This window comes from Leucoraja erinacea, chromosome 5 (assembly GCF_028641065.1).
Source record: "Leucoraja erinacea ecotype New England chromosome 5, Leri_hhj_1, whole genome shotgun sequence".
In the NCBI taxonomy this organism is placed as follows: Eukaryota; Metazoa; Chordata; class Chondrichthyes; order Rajiformes; family Rajidae; genus Leucoraja; species Leucoraja erinaceus.
In genome coordinates this window covers 36090356-36114477 of record NC_073381.1, presented here as the reverse complement: position 1 = coordinate 36114477, position 24122 = coordinate 36090356, and the positions used below count along the sequence as shown (strand labels likewise).

Here is a 24122-nt window from a genome sequence, read left to right as displayed (position 1 = left end):
ATGAGTTCCGAAATAAAGTTTTTGATTAGTATTGTCAATGTAGAACTAATTTCTTACTAAGTTATTTAAGCTGTGAAGTACCATTTTGATAGAATTGCTAGATCATGTTGTATACAAACTAAATAATGCTTTTTTTTTACTCAAGACATAATCGTAATGAATAAATTATTATGGAATTTTATAAATTACCAATACTGAAGAAAGTTAACTGATGCAAAACAGCAGTTCTAACACATGTATCATGTAAGTTAATTGACACAAAATGCCATGTACACTTGTCAAGTATAGGGGCTGGTTAATGTACTTCCATGTATTGGAAATAATTCTACATGTAGTTCAGTATAAATTGGGATTACATTATTCCATTAAAATATCTCAAAAGAGATATCTGGGCACATGCTGGCGTAGTGGTAGAGTTGCTGCCCTACAGCGCCAGAGACACAAATTTGATCACGACTACGGGTATGGAGTTTGCACGTTCTCCCCGTGACCACGTGGGTTTTCTCCGAGATCTTCGGTTTCCTCCCACACTCCAAAGACGTACAGGTTTGTAGATTAATTGGCTTGGTATAAATGTAAATTGTCCCTAATGTGTGTAGGGTAGCGTTAATGTGCAGGGATCGCTGATCGGCGTGGAATCGGTGGGCCGAAGGGCCTGATTCCACTCTGCATCTCTAAACTGAACTAAACTAAACCAAAATGTTGGTTCAATTTTACATTGCAACCGATTATTTTTAATTTGCTTCAATAGTTAAAGGCTGCAACCTAGCATTTCATTCATTACGGTATTTTTTAGATTTCTTAGATGAAACCATAGTATTTGAATGCTGCCACAGAATCAGTCCATGTCTACTTTTAACACTTGCAAACTGAAAGAAAGATCGGTGATAGAACTTCACAATCATCATCCCTGTTTTTTTGAAGAATGGTTTTGACCCAAAATGTCATCTGTCCATTCCCTCCCACAGATGCTGCCTGATATGCTGAGTTCCTCCAGCAGTTTGTTTTTTGCACAAGATTCCAGCATATGCAGTTCCCGGTGTCTCTTTTCCTTCCATTACCCTCAAGTTGTTGTCACTAGAGGAATGTACATGGTGCTGCACGACGTGAGGGGTGCTTTTGATGAACTGTTGACTTTTCACACTTTCCATGTTGAATCTAATTTGCAATCCCTGAACCTTTATTTTGGTGATATACTTAAATTAGATCAGTACATGGTAATTTTTTCTATTGATGTCCCTTTGAAACCAAATTCAAAAAGAGGGGCAAAAAGTCTTGCAATTGTACACATAGCATAGGTCCGTTGTGGATCCAGCACCTAAAGGATGTCAGTATTAAAATGAAGAAAGAAAGTCACTATTCCATAGACATAGCTCCATTGCCCAATCTTTTTCTATAAGACCCCTATGTAAAAAGATGCAGTACTTCCTGTAATAGATATTATATCTGTGCCTCTTAATTTTGTGTTCATCCTCATTTATGCCCTTGATTACTAAATCTAGAATAACATAAAGGAAAATCTCTCCTACTACCTCATGGGTAGATCTCATTTGCCATCTTCAATAACTAGATCTCATTGTTTTGGCACAGTGACAATAAGCACTTTGTGCATCCTGGCTCATTATTGGAGTTGTTTATACCCTTGGGTATTTCACAATTCCCACAGCCCAATTCTGTGTGGTCTGTCAGCAATTTATGTCAGATAATTTTTCCCACTTAAGTCTCTTGCACAAAGAGTTAACTTATTTATCCCGTAAAGAGGACATAAATATGTTGGATGCATAGTGTATGGTTATCCCTCCTAGATACTCACTTTTTGGTGGCATAAAATGCCAAAGAGCATATTTGTCAGCAGATGGTGCAGATTTGGTAGGTTGCCAGCAGCCTCCAGATTTATTGTGCACATCTGCCAATGTTATGCTATCAGTATTATTGCCTCAACTTTGCTAGGGCTTATGTATGGGCACTCGGCTTCATTTATTCCAGAGTCTTCAATTGACAGCTTGGTGCCTTAGGCTGTTCATTAACGATTTCTTATTCCCAGTGTAGAATATCCCATGGCGTCGCGAAGATCATCCACTCAAAAGGCATGGAATGCCAAGTCAAAACTTCAATTGTGCTGTCAGGGTAATGAATCCTACGACTGAAATTAGGATAGTTCTGGCAGTTTTGCTTTAATTGTATGTTTTCCTCAATCAGCACCATAAATCAGGCCCTATTCTTCACCTGCCACATATCCTATCTCACCCTCTGCATAGGAACTCTAAAAAAGAATAGCTCCCTATTTCAAAGTTTTATATGAGGTGTCCCGAAGATGACATCCTCTGTTTAGTCTGTGACAACACCATGGAGCTTAAATTATTCCACCATGCATCAATTTCCAGTGTGATGGGAATACTGATTACTCAACTGTTAAAACGGCCACAAGTTTTCCTTAGGATGCTTCTTGTTGAGTCATTGAGCCTTGCACTTGGATTAATTTATTGTTCTTTGATCTCATTCAAAATCTTTAACCTAAAAAGGTTTCATGATTACTCCTTTAGAAAAGAATTGTGATGGCAAAAGCATTTCCTCCCACTGCTTCACTTAGAAACAGAACAGCCTGAATCTCAATGATATTACATTTCAAATCCACAAATCCAGTGCCAGCAGAATAAAGACCTATGTAACCACACAATGACTGCTATAATTTGATCACACTTACAATAATCTAATTTCTAAACCACATATAAGCAGATCATAGGTAACATAAAATTGTTCTATCTCTATTAATCTGGGAAATGCCAAGAAAAGTAAAACTACATTTTAGTAGAGCTGTGATGAAAATCAAAAAATATTTGCAACATACCCATGTAGCACCAGTCCCATAACATTAGTAATCAGTTCATGTTGGGAACTTTTTTCCTGAGAAGGTGCATTCTGAAGTACTTTCCTACAACAGATCTTCACTGGGTTTCTTTTTCCACTGTATTCTATAGAGAATGATATAAAATGTAGGAAACACACATTTGTTTTACTTGATTTTTTTGTAATCATTTATTATCATCCTGTGTTATAACTACCAGGTAAAAACTGAGAATGGACTTAGAAAAAGTTTTGGGGATACTTTAACCAGTATTATTGTGTAAATAGCCTGATTGATATGTTCATCTTTAAATTGCCCTGGAAAAAAATGATACAAAATTCCTTTTATTTCATGTTTTATTCCGTGTGATTTTGCACCTTGGCCTAATGGAAAACTAATGTTGTTCTTATTGTAGCATATATACTTTTTCATTGTAGCACACTCAGAAGCAGAAGCAGTTACTTTTTCTCCCTCCTGCCGCTTTTTATTAGTCAATCATTCAGCTGATTTTGCTTGCAGCATTTTTCTGGCATGATTCTGAGCAGATTAAAGCTTTCGTGGGACCATCAATGCTTTGCTTTCGAAAGATTATCTATTTAAATGGATTTACTAATAAGAAACAATAGGTGCTTTGTCCGCAGGTTGTTGTTTGAAAAAAAAAAATGTATTACTCAATTTTCCTATTACAGAACCAGGTTGAAGCCTTCTGTTAATACCTCTGCTTTCTTTCTTTGAGGCAGTGTGGTTAATTCGATTGTGGCACTAAATGGGTCACACTGCTTAAATGGTAATGTGGAAAATTAACCATCAAAGGAAGCAATAAACAGCAGTTCCAGATAATTATTTGGAAACAAAATAAATGACTGTCTCGATGATTATGATTGTGATGTCCATCAGACAGACCATCTTCTATTTTGACTCCTCCCACTTCCTCCAAGTCCAAGGCGTAGCTACAGACACCCGCATGGGCCCCAGCTATGCCTGCCTCTTTGTGGGGTACGTTAAACAATCCCTGTTCCAGGCATACACTGGCCCTATCACAGAACTCTATCTCCATTACATTGATGACTGCATTGGTGCTACCTCCTGCACCCATGCAGAACTCATCAGCTTCACCACCAATTTTCAACCTGCACTCAAATTTACTTGGACCATCTGTGACACCCCCCTCCCCTTTCTTGATCTCAGTCTCCATCACAGGAAATAGACTATTGAATGATGTCTATTACAAACCCACTGTCTCCCACAATTATCTCAACTACATTTCTTCCCACCCTGTTTCCTGCAATGACTATCCCCTACCCCCAAGTCCTCTGTCTACGCCGCATCTGCACCCAAGATGAGGGGTTCCATACTAGAACATCCGAGATGTCCTCATTCTTTAGGGAAGAGGGGTTTCCCTCTCCCATCATAGATGAGGCCCTCACTCGTGTCTCCTAGGTACCCCACAGCTCAACCCTTGCTATCCCTCCCCCTAGTTGCAACAGAGACAGAGTCCCCCCTAGTCCAACTCATCAGCCGTCGCATACAACACAATCCTCCGAAATTTCCGCCACCTCCAATGGGATTGCACCACCAGCCACATTTTCCCATCTCCACCCCTTCCCGCAGATACCGTTCCCCCCGCAACTCCCTGGTTAACTCATCCCTTCACACCCAAACCATCCCTTCCCCAGGTACCTTCCCCTGCAACCACGGAAGATGCAACACCTATCGCTATACCTTCTCCCTCGACACTGGCCAGGGACCCCGACAGGGTCTTTTCAGATTAGGCAGAGGTTCACTTGCACTTCCTCCAACCTCATCTACTATTCCGTTGTTCAGAATTTGGACTCTTATACATCGACGAGACCAAACGCAGATTGGGCGATCGTTTTGCTGGACACCTTCGCTCAGCCCGTGTGAACCAGCCTGATCTCCCAGTTGTTGGACACTTTAATTCTCCTTCCCAATTGTTACCTTCCTGTCCTCAGTCTCCATTGTCAGAGAGAGGCTAAACGCAAATTGGAGGAACAGCATCTCATATTTCGCTTGGGCAGCCCAGTGGTATGAATATTGATTTATCTCACTTCAGGTAGCCCCGGCATTCACTGTCCCTCTATCCCTCCCCCACCCAAGTCGCACTAGTTTCTCATTTTCACCCTACAAACAGCTTACAATGGCCTGTTTCCTTTATCATCGTTACTTTTTTGCATATCTTTCATTCGTTGTTCTTTATCCCTCCACATCACCGTCTATATCTGTAGTTTCCCTTATCCCTAACCAGTCTGAAGAAGGGTCTCAAGTCTCGACTTGAAATGTCACCCATTCCTTCTGTCCAGAGATGCTGCCTGTCCCGCTGAGTTACTCCAGCTTTTTGTATCTATCTTCGGTTTAAACCAGCATCTACAGTTCCTTCGAACACATCTTCTATTATGATATATAAAGTGCAAACATCAGTGTATGAACTGTTGTCTAATATTTCCTCTGTTGGTTTTGAACTGGGTAAAGCAAATAATGTTAGGATTGGAAGAATTCCAAATAAATATGTTTCACAAATTGAAAGTGGCTATATCTGATTATATGAATGCATATTGTTTCCTTTACCATTCTCAAGCTTAGGTTATATGCGATGGGTGTTGTGAAAGTGACTTATTGAAGTTCCTGATACAAGTCCATTGTGGGTTTAAATATTATATGCTGTTATATACTGTTGCCAACTTGTAAATTTAGGCAGCTTAAATCATATAATCTGATTTGAGGAATCGCACAAAGGGAACTTTTGATGCTCTGAATTGTGTGTCAACAAGTCAGTCGCATTCAAAAGTAAATGGATTACATATTTGTCAAATATGTCTGAACTACAAAAGCTAATACCCATTTTTTACCACTGACCATCAGAGGGGACTGTGTAGAGAGGGTGGCGGATTTCCGCTTCCTGGGAATCCACATTGAGGAGGACCTGACGTGGAGCGTGAACACCACTGCGCTGCTGAAAAAGGTCCAGCAGAGACTGCACTTCCTGCGGGTGCTCAGGAAGAACAACATCACTCAGAGGCTGCTGCTGTCCTTTTATCGGTGCTCCATTGAGAGCATACTAACATACTGTGTATGCGTGTGGTACACCAGCTGCACAGTGGCTCAGAGGAAAGCGCTCCAGAGGGCCATTGACAACGCCCAGAGGATTTTGGCTGCCCTCTCCTTACCTTGGAGGACCTACACAGTTCCCGCTGCACCAAAAAAAACCAGAATATAATAAAGGACATCTCCCACCCCGGACACTCCCTGTTTGAACTGTTGCCGTCAGGCAGACGGTACAGATCCACAAGGACAAGGACAAATAGACTACAAAAACAGTTTTTACCCCACTGCTATAAAAGCACTAAATGTGGCCGCCAAGGAACGCAGGGGCGATACAGACTAAGGGACTGTGGTAACGGTGAAATCGACAGAAGGATGGAGGGTTGGGTGTGTATGCGTGCTTTGTCTGTGTTTTTTATTTATTTGCTTATCTTTATTATTTTACCGTGGATGTTTCGTTAGCTTTAGAAATGTTTGAATGCTGCACTGACTGGCTGACATTTTAAATTTCGTTGTACATGGCCCATGTTACAATGACAATAAAGAAACTATTCTATTCTATATTCTACAGCCTCTTGAACATTGCGCTACTGTTTATTAAACAAAAAAATCTGGTTCAGCACTTTGAAGTAAAATGGCTCCTTGCAGATTTCAAACTTAGCACCTCTATTTTTTTGTAGGTGCTGATGTTTGACAATGAAAGGTTGTCAATAAAGTATTTCTTCCAAGATTAAATGGTTGTTAGTCTGATAGAATAATTTATTTTGCACTTTCTGACTACTAACATTATATGAATGTGATTTTAAACGTATATTCATAACCTTGTGGAACTTTTAACTATCCCTTTGAAATGAGAAGTGGCTTGGAAGTGATCAAGTGTAACTTTCCAGATCCAAACTACATTCAAACAGCAAAGCCATTCAAATCATAGTTCAGCATAAATTGTATATTACACACAGCAGGTAACCCTTTGAGGACCGATGTAACTTCACATCTGAATAAAATTTGCACCATCTTTCCTTTCTACTTAAGGACCAGTGTCCAGGATTGGGCTTTATTTGCAGGATGAAAGGATTGACCACAGCAGTCAACATTGCTTGTTATTCCAGCCATTGCTCATTATCTCTTCCTGTTGTTGCATGTTTAGTGCTATCTAGGGTTTTTCAATATGACCTTCTTTGTGGATTACTCATTTGTATTTGTCTGTAAATCATTTGGTTGATCTGGTATATGTGTGTGAATGTATTAACTATGCAGTGTTCCCTCAGCTGAAACTATCCCATATTCCTTCCATCCTGATGTATTCATTACTAATTATCTTTTCACTTCCATCTGCCATAACCACAGTTTTTTGTCATTAATGCATATATTTACTCAGAAAATGTTGACTATGAAGATATCTGTGGCCCTCAGCAATTCCACAAAGTTTGACAGCAAAAGTTAGCAATCAGTGTTATAAATATCATGTGGGTGGAAATGAGTGCACTTTTAAAATGTATTTAGTACTTATTGAGTTAATTCCCCTGTTCGTAAAGCCATGGTATCTCTGATAGATGCATCTCAGAGTAGAAGATGCTTTTTTTTTTAAATTAGAGTTCTTGATTTGTTTTGCTTGAAGTTATATCAAGGATGGAAAGTCTCATTTCAGATGAGTTTGGGGATGGATCGGGGGTAATAGATATGAAAAGAATCCTCCCACTTATCCAGCGGTTTTGTTGACAGAAATGGATGAGGACTATAGGTGTGGCAACTGTTCTTGTGCTAAAAAGGCTTACAAGAGTAAGTTGGAAAGTGTGGGGAAAGTTTGAAAAATTTGATATTAATAATATTCATAGTATATTAATCCTAATTCTCACTCCATTTCCATTCTAATTACCATTTCACCTCAGTCAAGGTAACAAACGTAAGCAAATTGAACATTAATCACTATTGGGGAAAACTGTAAATGAACACGCATTAAGAAATTACTAAGCTTTTGCAGTACATGTCATGGAAAATTAGATCCCATTAATATTTTAACACAAATACTCTGAACTGATAGATGAAATATTTAACTCAGTAGAAGTTAAAAGTTTGACACTTCCCTATTATTAGACCTTCCACATGTGAATAAATGCAATGTTACATCACTACTTGTAAATCGCCCCTTGTGCATAAGTATGTGTTGTTATAACTATTCACCGAGTGAAAAAGGTATTCCGACCCCTTCACTTTTTCCACATTTTGTTACATTACAGCCTTATTTTAAAATTGATTAAATTCATTTTTTAATCACCAATCTACACACAATACCCCAGAATGAAGAAGCTAAAACAGGTGTTTAGAAATATTTGCAAAGTAATTAAAATTAAATAACTGAAATATCACATTTATATAAGTATTCAGACCCTTTGCTATGACACTTCAAATTGAACTTTGGTTCATCCTGTTTCCATTGATATCCTTGAGATAACTTGATTAGAGTCCACTAGTGGTAAATTAAATTGATTGGACATGATTTGGAAAGGCACACACTTGTCTATATATGGTCCCACAGTTGACAGTGCATGTCAGAGCTAAAACCAAGCCATGAAGACGAAGAAATTGTCCGTAGACATCCGAGACAGCGTTGTGTCGAGACACAGATCTGGTGAAGAGTATAAAACAATTTCTGCAGCATTGCTGGTCCCAAAATGCACAGTGGCCCCCGTCATTCTTAAATGGAAGAACTTTGGAACCACCAAGACTCTTCATAGAGCTGGCTGCCTGGCCAAACTGAGCAATCGAGGGAGAAGGGCCTTGGTCAGGGAGATGAACAAGAACCCGATGGTCACTCTGACAGAGCTCCAGAGTTCCTCTGTGGAGATGGGAGAACTTTCCAGAAGGACAACTATATCTGCAACACTCCACCAATCAAGCCTTTATGGTAGAGTGGCCAGATGGAAGCCACTCCTCAGTAAAAGACACATGCAGCCCACTTGGAATTTGTCAAAAGATATGAGAAACAAGATTCTCTGGTCTGATGAAACCAAGAGTGAACTCTTTGGCCTGAATGCCAAGCGTCACATCTGGAGGAAGCCAGGCACCGCTCATCACCTAGCCAATACCATACCTACGGTGAAGCATGGTGGTGGCAGCATCATGCTGTGGGATGTTTTTCTGTGGCAGAAACAGGATCCTAGTCAGGATCGAGGGAAAGATGAACGGAGCAAAGTACAGAAAGATCCTTGATGCAAACATGCTCCAGAGTGGTCTGGATCTTGGACTGGGGCGGAGGTTCATCTTCCAATAGGACAACGACCCTAAGCACACAGCCAAGACAACGCAGGAGTGGCTTCGTGACAAGTCTGTGAATGTCTTTGCATGGCCCAGCCAGAGCCCAGACTTGAACCCGATCGAACGCCTCTGGAAGGACCTGAATATAGCTGTGCATCGACGCTCCCCATCCAACCTGACAGAGCTTGAGCAGGTCTGCAAAGAATGGGAGAATTATCCAAATACCGGTGTGCCTAGCTTGTATCGTCCTACCCAAGAAGATTTGCGGCTGTAATCGCTGTTAAAGGTGCCTCAACAAAGTACTGAGTAAAGGGTCTGAATACTTATGTAAATGTGATATTTCAGTGATTTATTTTTAATTACTTTGCAAAAATTTCTAAACATGTTTTTGCTTTTTTTATGGGGTCTTTTATGATAAGAAATTTATTTAATCAATTTTAGAACAAGGCTGTAACGTAACTAAATGTGGAAAAAGTGATGGGATCTGAATACTTTCTGAATGTACTGTAAATAAATGAACATTTCCATGGCAACATACAAAGGTGGTTGGTATAAGCTGTTCTAACCATATATATATTTGCGTCATAGGAAGTGCCATCAATATTCTATTATTCCATAGATAAAGTGGATTTTTCAAACTAATTTTAATATAGAATTATTAGTTTAATTTCCATTCTTTCCTTTCAACCCACATGTTTATCGGGCTAGGCACCAATGCTAATTTTGGAAATTTAACATTTTTAGTTAAATCATTAATTTTGATGTTATCTTCATGTATATTTGTGTTTAATATGCCTATCTAAAATCTTTCAAAATCTCATGTTTACCCCAACAGGAGATATTTCAAATAATAATATGGCATCGGGAGACCACAAAAATTAGGAGAGTTGAAACCCTAAAACTAAGTGATAGATTTTAATGAGGATTTAAAATGGAGAATGGTGGTAGGGTAGAGGCTTTTGGGGAAAGAGTTCTGGAAGCAGGAGCTTATGAAATCTCCAGCACTTCAGTGAAGAGGAATATAAATGTTATATTGGAAAAGGCATGTTTGAACATGCCTGGTATGCTAAGGTTTATTCAATCTTGTGTCAGAATGTGCGTGAAGAATTCTGTATCTGATAATGGAAGGATGGAAAGTGTTATTTGACCAGGCATGTGTCATCAGCTTAAGAAGAAATTAGGAAAACAGTAGGATGAAGTTCATGGAGTAAATTCAACTAGAGTAACTTGGAATTGTACTTGTATTTATTTACATTTTGATACTCATACTTTTTAATTTACAATCATCTTTCGTATCATTATTTTTCATACTTGGTTATCCTACACTGATTTAATATTGTTTACTTATGTTGTATAAGAGATTTAAAAAAAAAAGTCATCTTGCATTAATTCAATAGGCATTTTATATTAAACATAACCCTGGGGTGTGTAAAGGGCAAGAGAAAAGGACAGAGAATCAGTTGACGGAACCTCTAGACATTAGTGTTGCCATGAATTCCAGTGTAATCCTAGTGCAAAAGGGCCAGTGCCTCCATGAGTCAGGGCTGCCAACTCTCACGCTTTGAGCATGAGAATCACTCATTTGAACAAATTCTCACGCTCTCAGCTGATCACAAATTTCTCACGCTCTGTCGTGAGAAATTCTGTGATCAACGAAAATTAAAAAACTCAGATAAACAGCATGGCCGCAGATGTTGGAGAGCCGGGGCTGAAGGAGGGATGGAAGCAGATGTAGCATCGGGAACAGATGCGGGGAGCCGCGGCTGGCGAGTGTTTGTGGGCCTGGCGAGTCGAACGCTGCAGCTCCGGCCATGGAGCAGTGCAAGAGTCCCGGGCCATCGGAGGCGTCGGAAGCATTGCGCCGCTACCGTGAGAGCCCCTGTGCCGAAGGGACAGAGACTTTCAAAGGGAGGCAGAGAGGGGGGAAGGAGACAGGGATACGGGGAGGAGAGAGAGGGGGTGAGAGGAGACAGAGAGGGAGAGACAGAGGGCGAGCGATTGGGGAGAGGGAAGGGAGAGAGAGAGAGGGGGGGAGAGGGAGGGAGAAAGAGAGAGAGAGAGAGAGAGAGGAGAGGAGAGGGAGATGGAGAGAGCAAGGGGAGGAGGGAGGGAGAAATGGGGAGAGAGATGAGAGGGCAGATAGCGTGTGGAGAGAGAGAGAGGGGGAGAGAAATGGAGAGAGAGAGAGAGGGAGAGAGAGAGAGAGAGAGAGAGGGAGTGAGATAGAGGGGGAGGGGGGTGAGAGGATAAAGAGCAGAGGGAGGGAGGGAGAGGATAAAGCAAGGGGGAGAGGGAGGGAGGTGGGAGAGAGAGGTAAGGGAGAGAGGGGGACAGAGGGGAGGGAGAGAGAGAGAGGGGGATGGAGAGGCAGGGCTTCCAACTACCATGCATTGTGTGATAATCAAGCATTTCGCCAAATTCTCACGCTGATCACAAATTTCTCACGCTCTGTCATGAGAAATTCTGTGATCAACGAAAATTTCAAAACTCATATCAACTGCATGGGCCATGGGTGTTAGAAGCAGTAGCAGCACGGGGACAGATGTGGGCGGGGGTGGCGAGTGTTTTCCGGGCTGGCGAGTTGCTCACTGCAGCTCCGACCATGGAGCAGCCTCAGTGCAAGAATCCCGGGCCAGTGGAGGCGTCAGAAGTGTTGCGCCGCTGCCGTGAGAGTCTCTGTGTCAAATTCGCCCAGGTGACCAGCATGGATCAGGCTGCGGCTTGGTGCATCCTGGAGGACAACCAGTGGCTGCTGGAAGTAAGTACCAAGCACTGGGTAGAAACGGTGGAAGATAGTGGACTTCAAATGGGGGTGCTTGGTGAAAGCACCCTGCTTGCCTGCTAGATTTTCACTTACTGTAACTGCAGGAAAAATGTTCCTGAGGTTGGGGGACTTCAGAACCAGGGGTCACAGTTTAAGTATAAAGGGGTGGCCAGCTGACTGAGATGAGGGCAAACGTTTTCACCCAGAGAGTTGTGAATCTGTGGAATTCTCTGCCACAGAAGGCAGTGCATGCCAATTCACTGGAAGTTTTCAAGAGAGCTACATTTAGTTCTTGGGGCTAACAAAATCAAGGGATATGGGGAAAAAACAGGAAAGAGATACTGATTTTAGATGAATAGCCATGATCATATTGAATGGCAGTGCTGGCTCGAAGGGTCGATGGCCTATTCCTGCACCTATTTTCTATGTTTCTCTGCTTGAGTATATGGCAATAAAACTCGATCACTTGATTTTGAAGCATTCATGCATGGTGGAGGTATAATGTAGTCCTAGAATGATACAGTGTGAAAACAGGCCCTTCGGCGCAACTTGCCCACACCCGCCAACATGTCCCAGCTACGCTACCTGCATTTGGTCCATACCTCCAAACCTGTCCTGACCATGTATCAGTCTAACTGTTTCTTAAATGGTCCCTGCCTCAACTACGTCCTCTGGTAGCTTGTTCCATACACCCTCCACCCTTTGTGTGGAAAAAGTTACCCCTTAAAAAGTTACCTCTTAAAAGTACTTCATACATAAAATATTGAAATCATACTTCTACAATGCACTAAAACATGATTTTAATACATCAATTTTTCCTACCCTGAGAGGGGGGACATCCTACTTCCACACCCTCTCCCCACTCGGTTGCTCCACTCCCTCACTGGGTACCCCCAAGTTCAGTGATCGCTCAGTCTCCCCACTTACAAAAATGCTCTGCGGCCCCTGGTTCGGACAGAGAGCACTGCCAGATGTAAGCGGGGACCTGACGCCAGTTGTCTGATATCTGGATCCCAATGCTCAGCACTTCATGTTTCGGAGTTGGCTAATGTTATTGATTTGTAATTAGCCCGATTTGTAATTAGGAATGCAATTTAGCCTAACCTTATTCATAGCTAATCGAATTTAAAGCATAAATATTGCATTCAAGTGTAAGTAACAAGACTCGCTACAGCATACACCATATTGCACAATTTCAAGCTGAAAAATGCAAAAGTTCTGTACCAAACTGAAGAACAAAGGTAAGCACTCCTTGGAGTGTTTTATCATTTCACCCAGATATCCCTCCTGAATGGTTTTATTCAATCATCATCTCTACTTCAGGCTGCAAATGATTTCTTCTGATTTTCCTATAGTCCTAGGTTCTGCCAGTGGTGGATTTTTGCTGGATGTTCCCACGGGCTAATCTAATGGCCTGATGTTGCCTTACTGGAGGAATACAGTGCATTAGGATTCCTAACTATTTCACAAAATGATTTCCAACTGGCAATCGTGGACAGTATAACCAAGCTGACATCCATTAACAAGTTTTCACTTTTATGTGAAATCTTATTGTCCCACAGTTTTTCCAGATAGTTATGAAGGATCAGAATTTGATCATAGAATTCCTATATGCTGCAGCTATTATAGAAATGTGTAAAATTTGGAGCTGATAAATTCAATGTTGTTGAATTATAAATGTCTAATTTTAACAAGTTATTTAATAATATTTAGAAATTGGAAGCTGCCATGTGTTGCGTATGTTGATTTCAGAATTAAGATGAGATCAAAAATAGGTATAATCAACTTTATTCCAAGCATTTAAATATTCATGAATTCGTTGCTACCTTGAAATAAACATTGCTGTATATAATCTCAACACAATATCAATCTGGTAACATTCTGTCCAATTTTGTGCATGCAAAAAATTACAGGAATTATTGGATTCGAGAGGATATTTCTATGACACTTGAAAGGAAAGAATCACTTCTGAAAATAGCATCTGATATAACTTAACACCATTTTTTTTTTCTTTAAGTAAAACAAATGTTTCTTTTTTTTAAACAGGATTAAACCCTTTTATCTACAGCTGCTTTTGAAATTAGTTTTATGTCAAATTTTGTCTTCCTTTATCAATCTAACGAATGTACTTCTGAGATACAGGACTGTTTGAAGCCCCGATGTTTTGCTTTATTCAGGGGAACACCTGTTTAACAGACGGCCTAGGCCACAGTCATGGAACTCCTATAGGATGGCTGCTGGCTTCCTGTGGCAGAATTAGCCCTTTTCCCCAAATTTCTGCTTTAACCATTTTGTCTCCACCCACTTTCCTCTATTTACAAACGTGTGTCATTAGGGCTTTGCTTTCTGTTTATGAACAATTATTTTATCCTTAATTTGTCTCATTCCATTTTCAATAACATTTTGCATGATGATGTGGGTTATTTTTGCACTGGTTTTGCTTACTCTTTCTCTTTCAGCTCACTTTTTTAAAATTAGTAGAGCATTTTAGTGCACAGTATGTGGATTGAAGCCACCGTTTCGTTATACCATAGAAATAATTATATTTGCTTCTAATTTCTAATGTATTGCCTGCTGTTGTCAGGGCTTCAAAAGACAACAAGAATGGAGAGAAGTTGGAGTTGACGATTTCGAACATAAATGCAGATATTCTGGAAATGCTGCTGGAATTTGTTTATACTGGTTCACTCATCATCAATTCCGGAAATGCCAAAACTTTACTGGAATCTGCCAGTAAATTCCAGTTCCGAACTTTCTGCAAAATTTGTGTATCATTTTTAGGTAGGTAAATTATTCATACTAGCCCGTGAACTTTTTTATTTATTTATGCAGCATGCAGAACTTAAAATGTCCCCAGTAACCGTACAACTTACCAAGATAGTTTTAAGTCTGTGTCAATTTTCTCACTTGGAGATTAATCTTAAGTTTTGAAATTTCACAACATCTAGCTTCAGTCTTTTAGGAGTGGGGTGTGGTGGTGGTGTGGTCAGCGAGTTTCTTATCTGTCTAAAATTAACCTCCACACACTTGATGTTGATGGAAGGATATTGACTCCGTGGGTTCCAACAGATGAACCTGATATAGTTCAGCTGGAGGAGGTGCTGGTCCTGCAACATTAACGCATTGCATGTGGAATACCAGTCTCCTACCAAAATTACTGGAGAATTTAAAGCACAAACTTGATGCTTCCCATTAATATTTTAGAATGAGCCACAACGTTGAACAGTGTTAAATTTAAGGGCTGGTCTTGAAACTACTACAGAAATACAGCACAAATGAGCTACTGATGTTACCCTTGTGATATTGTTTTGATTACAAGCATGCTAGCTGGATGCATTCTGAGTGAACGCCTGCATTTTCCCACAGGAAGATAAATAATAAACTCAGTACAGAATGAAAAAGTCCATTGAAGCTTATGGCCACTGAAGTTAAAAAGTGCTCTTTCATTTAGTCTACATATGCTTGGATATCTGTGTTTCCTAATAATATTCACCTGTTTTCACTTGGAAATAGTTTGAATGGTGTTTAAACACATTTTTGGTGATTTGTGGCTGCGTTCATGGACAAGCCATCACAGAGAGATCAGTAATATTTACACCAGTATTGCCAATAAGGACCATGGGTAAATGAAATACATCCTTACAAGTATCCACAAGGTTTCATGAGTCACCAGTCCATGCAAAAGCATGCTCTATTTCTAATTTGAAATATGTAATTCTGCAGTTGAGGTAATTTACCAAAATAATCACTTCCTGAGCATACTTAACTATAATTGTTTAGATTTGAGAGTAAGGTTTAAAATCCAGTCTAATGTGTAAAAATTGCCAAACATATTCTACTGGAGGCATTGATAATAAAAAGTTATTAAAGTTATTCTGATAAATGTTATTCTAACAGTATTGCTATACCACCTCATGGCATGGTACTTTGTACCATAACTAAAACCAAAGATCTTAGAGCGGAAATCTTTGACTAAAACCCTCCTTTAGGATCCCATTTCTTTGACAATTTTCTTAGTCACTCGAAGACTTCTCTTCAATGTATTCTCCCCAAACTATTACTCAACAGTTTTTATTTAGACTGAAACTAATTTAATGCAAGGAACCGATCATGAAAATGCTTAAAATTCAAGGTATTTACTCTTGGAAATAATTGCTTCATTAAGAGTAAGTTAAATAATATTTTGATGTTAGTTGAAAGTTTTACTGCTGTTCTGAATAATCATTTTCTTTTGTAATTATTCCCTATTTGTATACATTGGGTATGCAAGCAAAGAATGTCACTGTGCCTAATCACATGCAACAATAAAGTATTCTATTCTTCCATTCCATTCTATTACTAGTAACAAGCAATACACGAATAAATGGCATACTCAGTCCTTATTTTAATGCATTCAGCATGAGTCTGACATAATAGTATGTGTGTGTGTGTGTGTGTGTGTGTACATGCTAGCATGTGTTGTATTGAAACTTCCTTGTTTTGGTCCAGAATCCTTGGAGCTGAAAGCTTTAAAACAAGTGTGAGCTACATGTTCAGTGGTTTGAATTGTACACCTTTTAGTATCAGCTGGCTCCCACAATTTGTTGACATTTGTTCATTCGTCTTTCAGAAAAACAGCTAACAGCAACCAACTGCCTCGGAATCCTAGCCATGGCAGAAGCCATGCAGTGTAATGAACTGCACAGCATGGCAAAAGCATATGCATTGCAGAATTTTCCAGAAGTAACAGCCCAAGATGAAGTTCTGAACATCTCAAAAGATGATCTTATTGCGTTTCTCTCCAACGACAGCCTGAACACAAAGGCTGAAGAACTTGTATATGAGGCTGTAATTAAATGGATTAAGAAGGATCCATTGAATCGAACACAGGTACACATCTTGAATTATAAAAGTCGTCAATATTTCAATACTAACATTCTTTCTTTGCAAAGTTTAGAAATCTAAATGCAGACAATTCCTAGGTTGCACTTTCCATCAACTGACTCTCCAATATTCAATGAAAGATTTCTTCCTTAAATGCCTCCTCGTCCTTACTGAAGGTCTATAGTTGAAGTGTAATTTACCCAAGCTGAAAATAGTTCAGTGTTCAGTTCAAGTATCTGTTGCTTATGTGATCTAAAATAGTGCAGGTAGGCTACTTGGGGCCCAGCAATCATCTCACCCACAAACAATCTCACTTTACAAAGATTCTACCCATTCAGATTTTTCATGAGTCTCAGTTAGTTATAGAATCCCAGTGTTGTACATATCGGCTCACCGACTACAAATCACTGATTGCACTGTGATGTTAACAAGCCAATCAACCTTCCATTTGGAATATTTTCAAGAACCAAGAACTTATTACTGTCCGGATCGCCACCTGAGAAGAGATTAAGTTTGTATCCTCAGAGTTTAGGAAAATGAGAGTCTGACAGGAAATGAGGAGAATGTTTCCCCAGGCTGGGATGCCTAGAAAGAAGGATCGTAGTGTCAGGTTACGAAGCTTTAGCTTTGGTACTGAAATAGAGCAAATCTTTTTCATTCAGTGGGTGGTAAACCTGTGAAATATGCTGCCACAGTGAGCTGTAGAGACCTCGTTGCTAAATAAATTTAAGAAGGAGATAGACACATTTCTGGACATAAAAAGCATCAAGGAGTATGGAGAGGGAACACGAGTATAATACTCGGATAAATAACCAGCCAAGATAATAATAAATGGCGAAAGATCAAATGGCCTACTCTTCCTATTTTCTATCTTTAAATGCTGAGATAGTTATGACCATTATTCTCTTACCTAGGCTCTTGGAAGCATCTCCCAAAGGCCTTTAGGTTGTTAACAAACCTGAATGGTGGATTGATCTTATTTTCCACCATTCTCTGATGTATTAATCCTACGATGAGTGAAACTACATAATTTACAAATATAAAAATACTTGTACTTAAGTTGTTCAGAATCATAGCTGTGGCTTAACAAATATTGTTAAACTAGTCTAACCAATATTACTTTGAAGAGTATTTTATTCTTCCACCCACCTTTTTGTTATATTCCAACATTGATTAAGATTCCATGGCCACAATGATGGTAAGATCAAATTTGGTGATCTGATGAAAGTGATCTGGTGAATGTTCCTATTACTCCTAAGTTATCAGCAGTCAAAATCTTGGAACACTCTACCTAACAGCAGTGTGGGATAAACTTCATCAAACAGATAGTTCCAATTGAAGGAAATAGCCTGCACCTGCTAGAGGACAGCAAGAGATGAGCTTTGGCGCTTGCCTTGCCACAACTCCCACATTCCATGTTCAATTTTCATTCACAAAAATTACGTATAAGTAATTTGCCTATGCTTTCTTATTTGCTTGTCTTCATCATTTTTTGTAATCATTTCATGTTATAGGAGCAGAATTAGGCCATTCTCCCGTCAAGTCTACTCTGACATTCAATCATGTCTGATCTATCTTTCCCTCTCAACCCGAGAAATAGTAGGTACACAAAAATGCTGGAGAAACTCAGCGGGTGCAGCAGCATCTATAGAGCGAAGGAAATAGGCAATGTTTCGGGCCGAACCCCTTCGTTGCCCATTTCCTTCGCTCTATAGATGCTGCTGCACCCGCTGAGTTTCTCCAGCATTTTTGTGTACCTTCGATTTTCCAGCATCTGCAGTTCCTTCTTAAACCCGAGAAATAGTATTGGGTAGGCTAATGGGACTGAAGGATGATAAATCCCCTGGACCTGATGGTCTGCATCCCAGGGTCCTCAGGGAGGTGGTTCTGGAAAATGATCACCAATGTGTCCATTATTTCTAATGTTCAATAGATTCAGGACCAGTTCCTGTGGATTGGAGGATAGCTAATGTTATTCCACTTTTCAAGAAAGGAGCGAGAGAGAAAGCGGGGAATTACAGACCAGTTAGCCTGACTTCGGTGGTGGGAATGATGCTGGAGTCAATTATTAAATAGGTAATAATGGGGCATTTGGATAGCAGTAAAAGGATTACTCCAAGTCAACATGGATTTATGAAAGGGAAATCATGCTCGACTAATCTTCTGGAATGTTTTGAGGATGTGACAAGTAAAATGGATGAAGATGTGCCAGTGGATGTAGTGTATCTAGACTTTCAGAAAGCCTTTGATAAGGTCCCGCACGGGAGACTGGAGACTAAAATTAGAGCACATTGTATTGGGGGAAGGGTGTTGACATGGAAAGAAAATTGGTTGGCAGACCGGAAGCAAAGAGTAGGAGTGAACGGGTCGTTTTCAGAATGGCAGGCAGCGGTGAGTGGAGTGCCGCAAGGCTCGGTGTTGGGGCCGCAACTGTTTACCATATATATATTAATGATTTGGAAGAGGGAATTAGGAGCAACACTAGCAGGTCCGCGGATGACACAAAGCTGGGTGGCAGTGTGAGCTGTGAGGAGGATGTTAGGAGGTTGCAGGGTGACGTGGGCAGAAGCAGTATAATATAGATAAATGTGAGGTTATCCACTGGTTTGCCACTGCTACACGGGTGGCTTTAAACTGAATAAGGGGGGTGGGGTGTCGAATGGGATAGTGGAGGATAGAGTTAAAGGGAAAGGGTTTCTTAAATGTGTGAACGTAGAGACAGAGGAGTGTAAAATGAGGGTAGAAGCAATAGGTAGCAAGGTGAAAAGTAAAAGTGGCAGGCAGACAAAACCAGGGCAAAAATCAAAAAGGGACTCTTTTCAACATAATTGTATAAGGGGTAAGAGTGTTGTAAAAACAAGCCTGAAGGCTTTGTGTCTCAATGCAAGGAGCATTCGTAATAAGGTGGATGAGTTGAATGTGCAGATAGCTATTAATGACTATGATATAGTTGGAATCATGGAGACATGGCTCCAGGGTGACCAAGGCTGGGAGCTGAACATCCAGGGATATTCAATATTCAGGAGGAATATAGAGAAAGGAAAAGGAGGTGGGGTAGCGTTGCTGATTAGAGAGGAGATTAATGCAATGGAAAGGAAGGACATTAGTTTGGAGGATGTGGAATCGGTATGGGTAAAGCTGCGAAACACTAAGGGGAAGAAAACGCTGGTGGGTGTTGTGTACAGGCCACCTAACAGTAGTAGTGAAGATGGAGATGGTATCAAACAGGAAATTAGAAATGCGTGCGACAAAGGCAAAACAGTTATAATGGGTGACTTCAATCTACATATAGATTGGGTGAATCAAATTGGCAGGGGTGCTGAGGAAGAGGATTTCTTGGAATGTATACGGGATAGTTATCTAAATCAACATGTAGAGGAACCAACGAGAGAGCAGGCTATTTTAGACTGGGTATTGAGTAATGAGGAAGGGTTAGTTAGCAATCTTGTTGTACGTGCCCCCTTGGGCAAGAGTGACCATAATATGGTTGAGTTCTTCATTAGGATGGAGAGTGACATTGTTAATTCAGAAACAATGGTTCTGAACTTAAAGAAAGGTAACTTTGAGGGTATGAGACGTGAATTGGCCAAGATTGACTGGCAATTAATTCTAAAAGGGCTGACGGTGGATATGCAATGGAAGACATTTAAAGACTGCTTGGATGAACTACAAAAATTGTTCATCCCAGTTTGGCAAAAGAATAAATCAGGGAAGGTAGTACATCCGTGGATAACAAGGGAAATCGGGGATAGTATCAAAGCGAAGAATGATGCGTACAAATTAGCCAGAAAAAGCAGCATACCGGAGGACTGGGAGAAATTCAGAGACCAGCAGAGGAGGACAAAGGGCCTAATTAGGAAAGGAAAAATAGATTATGAAAGAAAACTGGCAGGGAACATAAAAACTGACTGCAAAAGTTTTTATAGATATGTGAAAAGAAAGAGATTAGTTAAAACAAATGTAGGTCAGAAACAGGCGAGTTGATCATGGGGAACAAGGATATGGCGGACCAATTGAATAACTACTTTGGTTCCGTCTTCATTAAGGAAGACATAAATAATTTGCCGGAAATAGCAGGGGACCGCGGGTCAAAGGAGTTTGAGGAATTGAGTGAAATCCAGGTTAGCCAGGAAGTGATGTTGGGTAAATTGAATGGATTAAAGGCCGATAAATCCCCAGGGCCAGATAGGCTGTATCCCAGAGTATTTAAGGAAGTAGCTCCAGAAATAGTGGATGTATTAGTAATAATCTTTCAAAACTCTTTAGATTCTGGAGTAGTTCCTGAGGATTGGCTGGTAGCAAACGTAACCCCACTTTTTAAGAAGGGAGGGAGAGAGAAAACGGGGAATTACAGACCAGTTAGTCTAACATAGGTAGTGGGGAAAATGCTAGAGTCAGTTATTAAAGATGGGATAGCAGCACATTTGGAAAGTGGTGAAATCAGTGGACAAAGTCAGCATGGATTTACGAAAGGTAAATCATGTCTGACGAATCTTATAGAATTTTTCGAGGATGTAACTAGTAGCGTGGATAGGGGAGAACCAGTGGATGTGGTGTATCTGGACTTCCAGAAGGCTTTTGACAAGGTCCCACATAAGGGATTAGTATACAAACTTAAAGCACACAGCATTGGGGGTTCAGTATTGATGTGGACAGAGAACTGGCTGGCAAACAGGAAGCAAAGAGTAGGAGTAAACGGGTCTTTTCACAATGGCAGGCAGTGACTAGTGGGGTACCGCAAGGCTCAGTGCTGGGACCCCAGCTATTTACAATATATATTAATGATCTGGATGAGGGAATTGAAGGCAATATCTCCAAGTTTGCGGATGACACTAAGCTGGGGGCAGTGTTAGCTGTGAGGAGGATGCTAGGAGACTGCAAGGTGACTTGGATAGGCTGGGAAAATGTTTGACAGATGCAGTATAATGTGGATAAATGTGAGGTTATTCATTTTGGTGGCAAAAACGGGAAAGCGGACTATTATCTAAATGGTGGCCGACTAGGAAAAGGGGAGATGCAGCGAGACCTGGGTGTCATGGTACACCAGTCATTGAAAGTAGGCATGCAGGTGCAGCAGGCAGTGAAGAAAGCAAATGGTATGTTAGCTTCCATAGCAAAAGGATTTGAGTATAGGAGCAGTGAGGTTCTACTGCAGTTGTACAGGGTCTTGGTGAGACCACACGTGGAGTATTGCGTACAGTTTTGGTCTCCAAATCTGAGGAAGGACATTATTGCCATAGAGGGAGTGCAGAGAAGGTTCACCAGATTGATTCCTGGGATGTCAGGACTGTCTTATGAAGAAAGACTGGATGGACTTGGTTTATACTCTCTAGAATTTAGGAGATTGAGAGGGGATCTTATAGAAACTTACAAAATTCTTACGGGGTTGGACAGGCTAGATGCAGGAAGATTGTTCCCGATGTTGGGGAAGTCCAGGATAAGGGGTCACAGCTTAAGGATAAGGGGGAAATCCTTTAAAACCGAGATGAGAATAACTTTTTTTCACACAGAGAGTGGTGAATCTCTGGAACTCTCTGCCACAGAGGGTAGTTGAGGCCAGTTCATTGGCTATATTTAAGAGGGAGTTAGATGTGGCCTTTGTGGCTAAGGGGATCAGGGGGTATGGAGAGAAGGCAGGTACGGGATACTGAGTTGGATGATCAGCCATGATCATATTGAATGGCGGTGCAGGCTCGAAGGGCCGAATGGCCTACTCCTGCACCTAATTTCTATGTTTCTATCCACTTTGGCGGCAAAAACAAGGGGGCAGATTATTATCTCAATGGGATTACATTAGGTAAGGGGCACCTGGGCATTCTTGTACACTGGTCACTGAAAGTTGACTTACAAGTACAGTGGGCAGTGAAGAAAGCTTGTTATGAATTCTTGTTATGAATGTTGGCCTTCATAACAAGAGGATTTCAGTATAGGAGTAAAGAGTGTTCTGCTGCAGTTGTATAGGTGGTGAGACCACATCTGGAGTATTGTGTACAGTTTTGGTCTCCTAATTTGAGGAAGGACATCCTTGTGATTGAGGCAGTGCAGCGTAGGTTCATGAGATTGATCCCTGGGATGGTGGGACTGTCATATGAGGAAAGATTGAAAAGACTAGGCGTATTCACTGGAGTTTAGAAGGATGAGGGTTGATCTTATAGAAACTTATAAAAGGACAGGACAAGCTAGATGCAGGAAAAATGTTCCCAATGTTGGATGAGTCCAGAACCAGGGGCCACAGTCTTAAAATAAAGGGGAGATCATTTAAGACTGAGGTGAGAAAAAACTTTTTCACCCAGAGAGTTGTGAATTTATGGAATTCCCTGCCACAGAGGGCAGTGGAGGCCAAGTCACTGGATGGATTTAAGAGAGAGTTAGATAGAACTCTAGGGGCTAGTGGAGTCGAGGGATATGGGGAGAAGGCAGACACGGGTTATTGATAGGGAACGATCAGCCATGATCACAATGAATGGCGGTGCTGGCTCAAAGGGCCGAATGGCCTCCTCCTGCACCTAATGACTATGTTTTTATGTAACCCCATTCTCCTGCCTTCTCCCCATAAACCCTGACACCCCTACTAATCAAGAATCGATGCATCTAGGCCTTAAAAATATCCATTGACTTGGCCTCCACACCCTTCTGTGGCAATAAATTCCACAGATTCGCTACCCTCTGACTAAAGCAATTCCTCCTCAACTACTGGCTCTTCTATGCTTTCAAATGTAGTGTTTAACCAGAATGTTGATGAACTATGTCCATGGCCCAGCCTTTATTTCTTGGCTTTGCTATTTTCCAGTCCCCAAAATTTGTCTCCCTGAAATTAAAAAGCCTTTCCCCAGAAATTGATGTTCAGTTATAACAGTGAAATGTACCAAGAAAAGTATCCACCCACTCCAAAGCTTCCATATCTTTCCTGTAATGGGGCAATCAGAACTGCACGTCATGCCCCAAATGTAGCCTTACCGAAGTCCCATAGAGCGCCATCATGGCTTCCCAACACTTATATTCAATGCCCCTAACATTGAAGACAAGCATACCATTCTCGGATACCTTCACCACCCTATCCACTAGTGAGCTATGAACTTGGACTCCAAGATTCCTCTGCACATCAATGCTGTTATAATTTTGTTTTATTGTGGCAAATGCTTTTTAATTGTTTCCATGAGATCTGATCAGAGACGATAAGAAAAGGTGGAAAAGGTCTATTGAAAGCGAGCTTGCAGGCTGGTGGGAGTTGCACAACTCCAAAAGACAAGTAGAACTGCAGGCATCCTGAGCAAAGTAAATCTAGAACACAAGATCTGGTCCATTACAATCCGTGTCCTCTTGCCTGTCAGCCCA

The 24122-nt window shown here is 40.8% G+C and overlaps 1 protein-coding gene across 2 annotated transcripts in view; it reads left to right on the top strand.

Moving 5' to 3' along the window:
- LOC129697127 (kelch-like protein 29) overlaps positions 1 to 24122 on the top strand; it is a 388072-nt gene that overhangs the window by 300778 nt on the left and 63172 nt on the right. For both annotated transcript variants that reach the window (XM_055635374.1, XM_055635375.1), the window contains exons 6-7: positions 14509 to 14705; positions 16534 to 16793. In XM_055635374.1, the coding sequence (XP_055491349.1) occupies positions 14509 to 14705; positions 16534 to 16793 (457 nt within the window). The remainder of the gene's footprint in view (positions 1 to 14508; positions 14706 to 16533; positions 16794 to 24122) is intronic.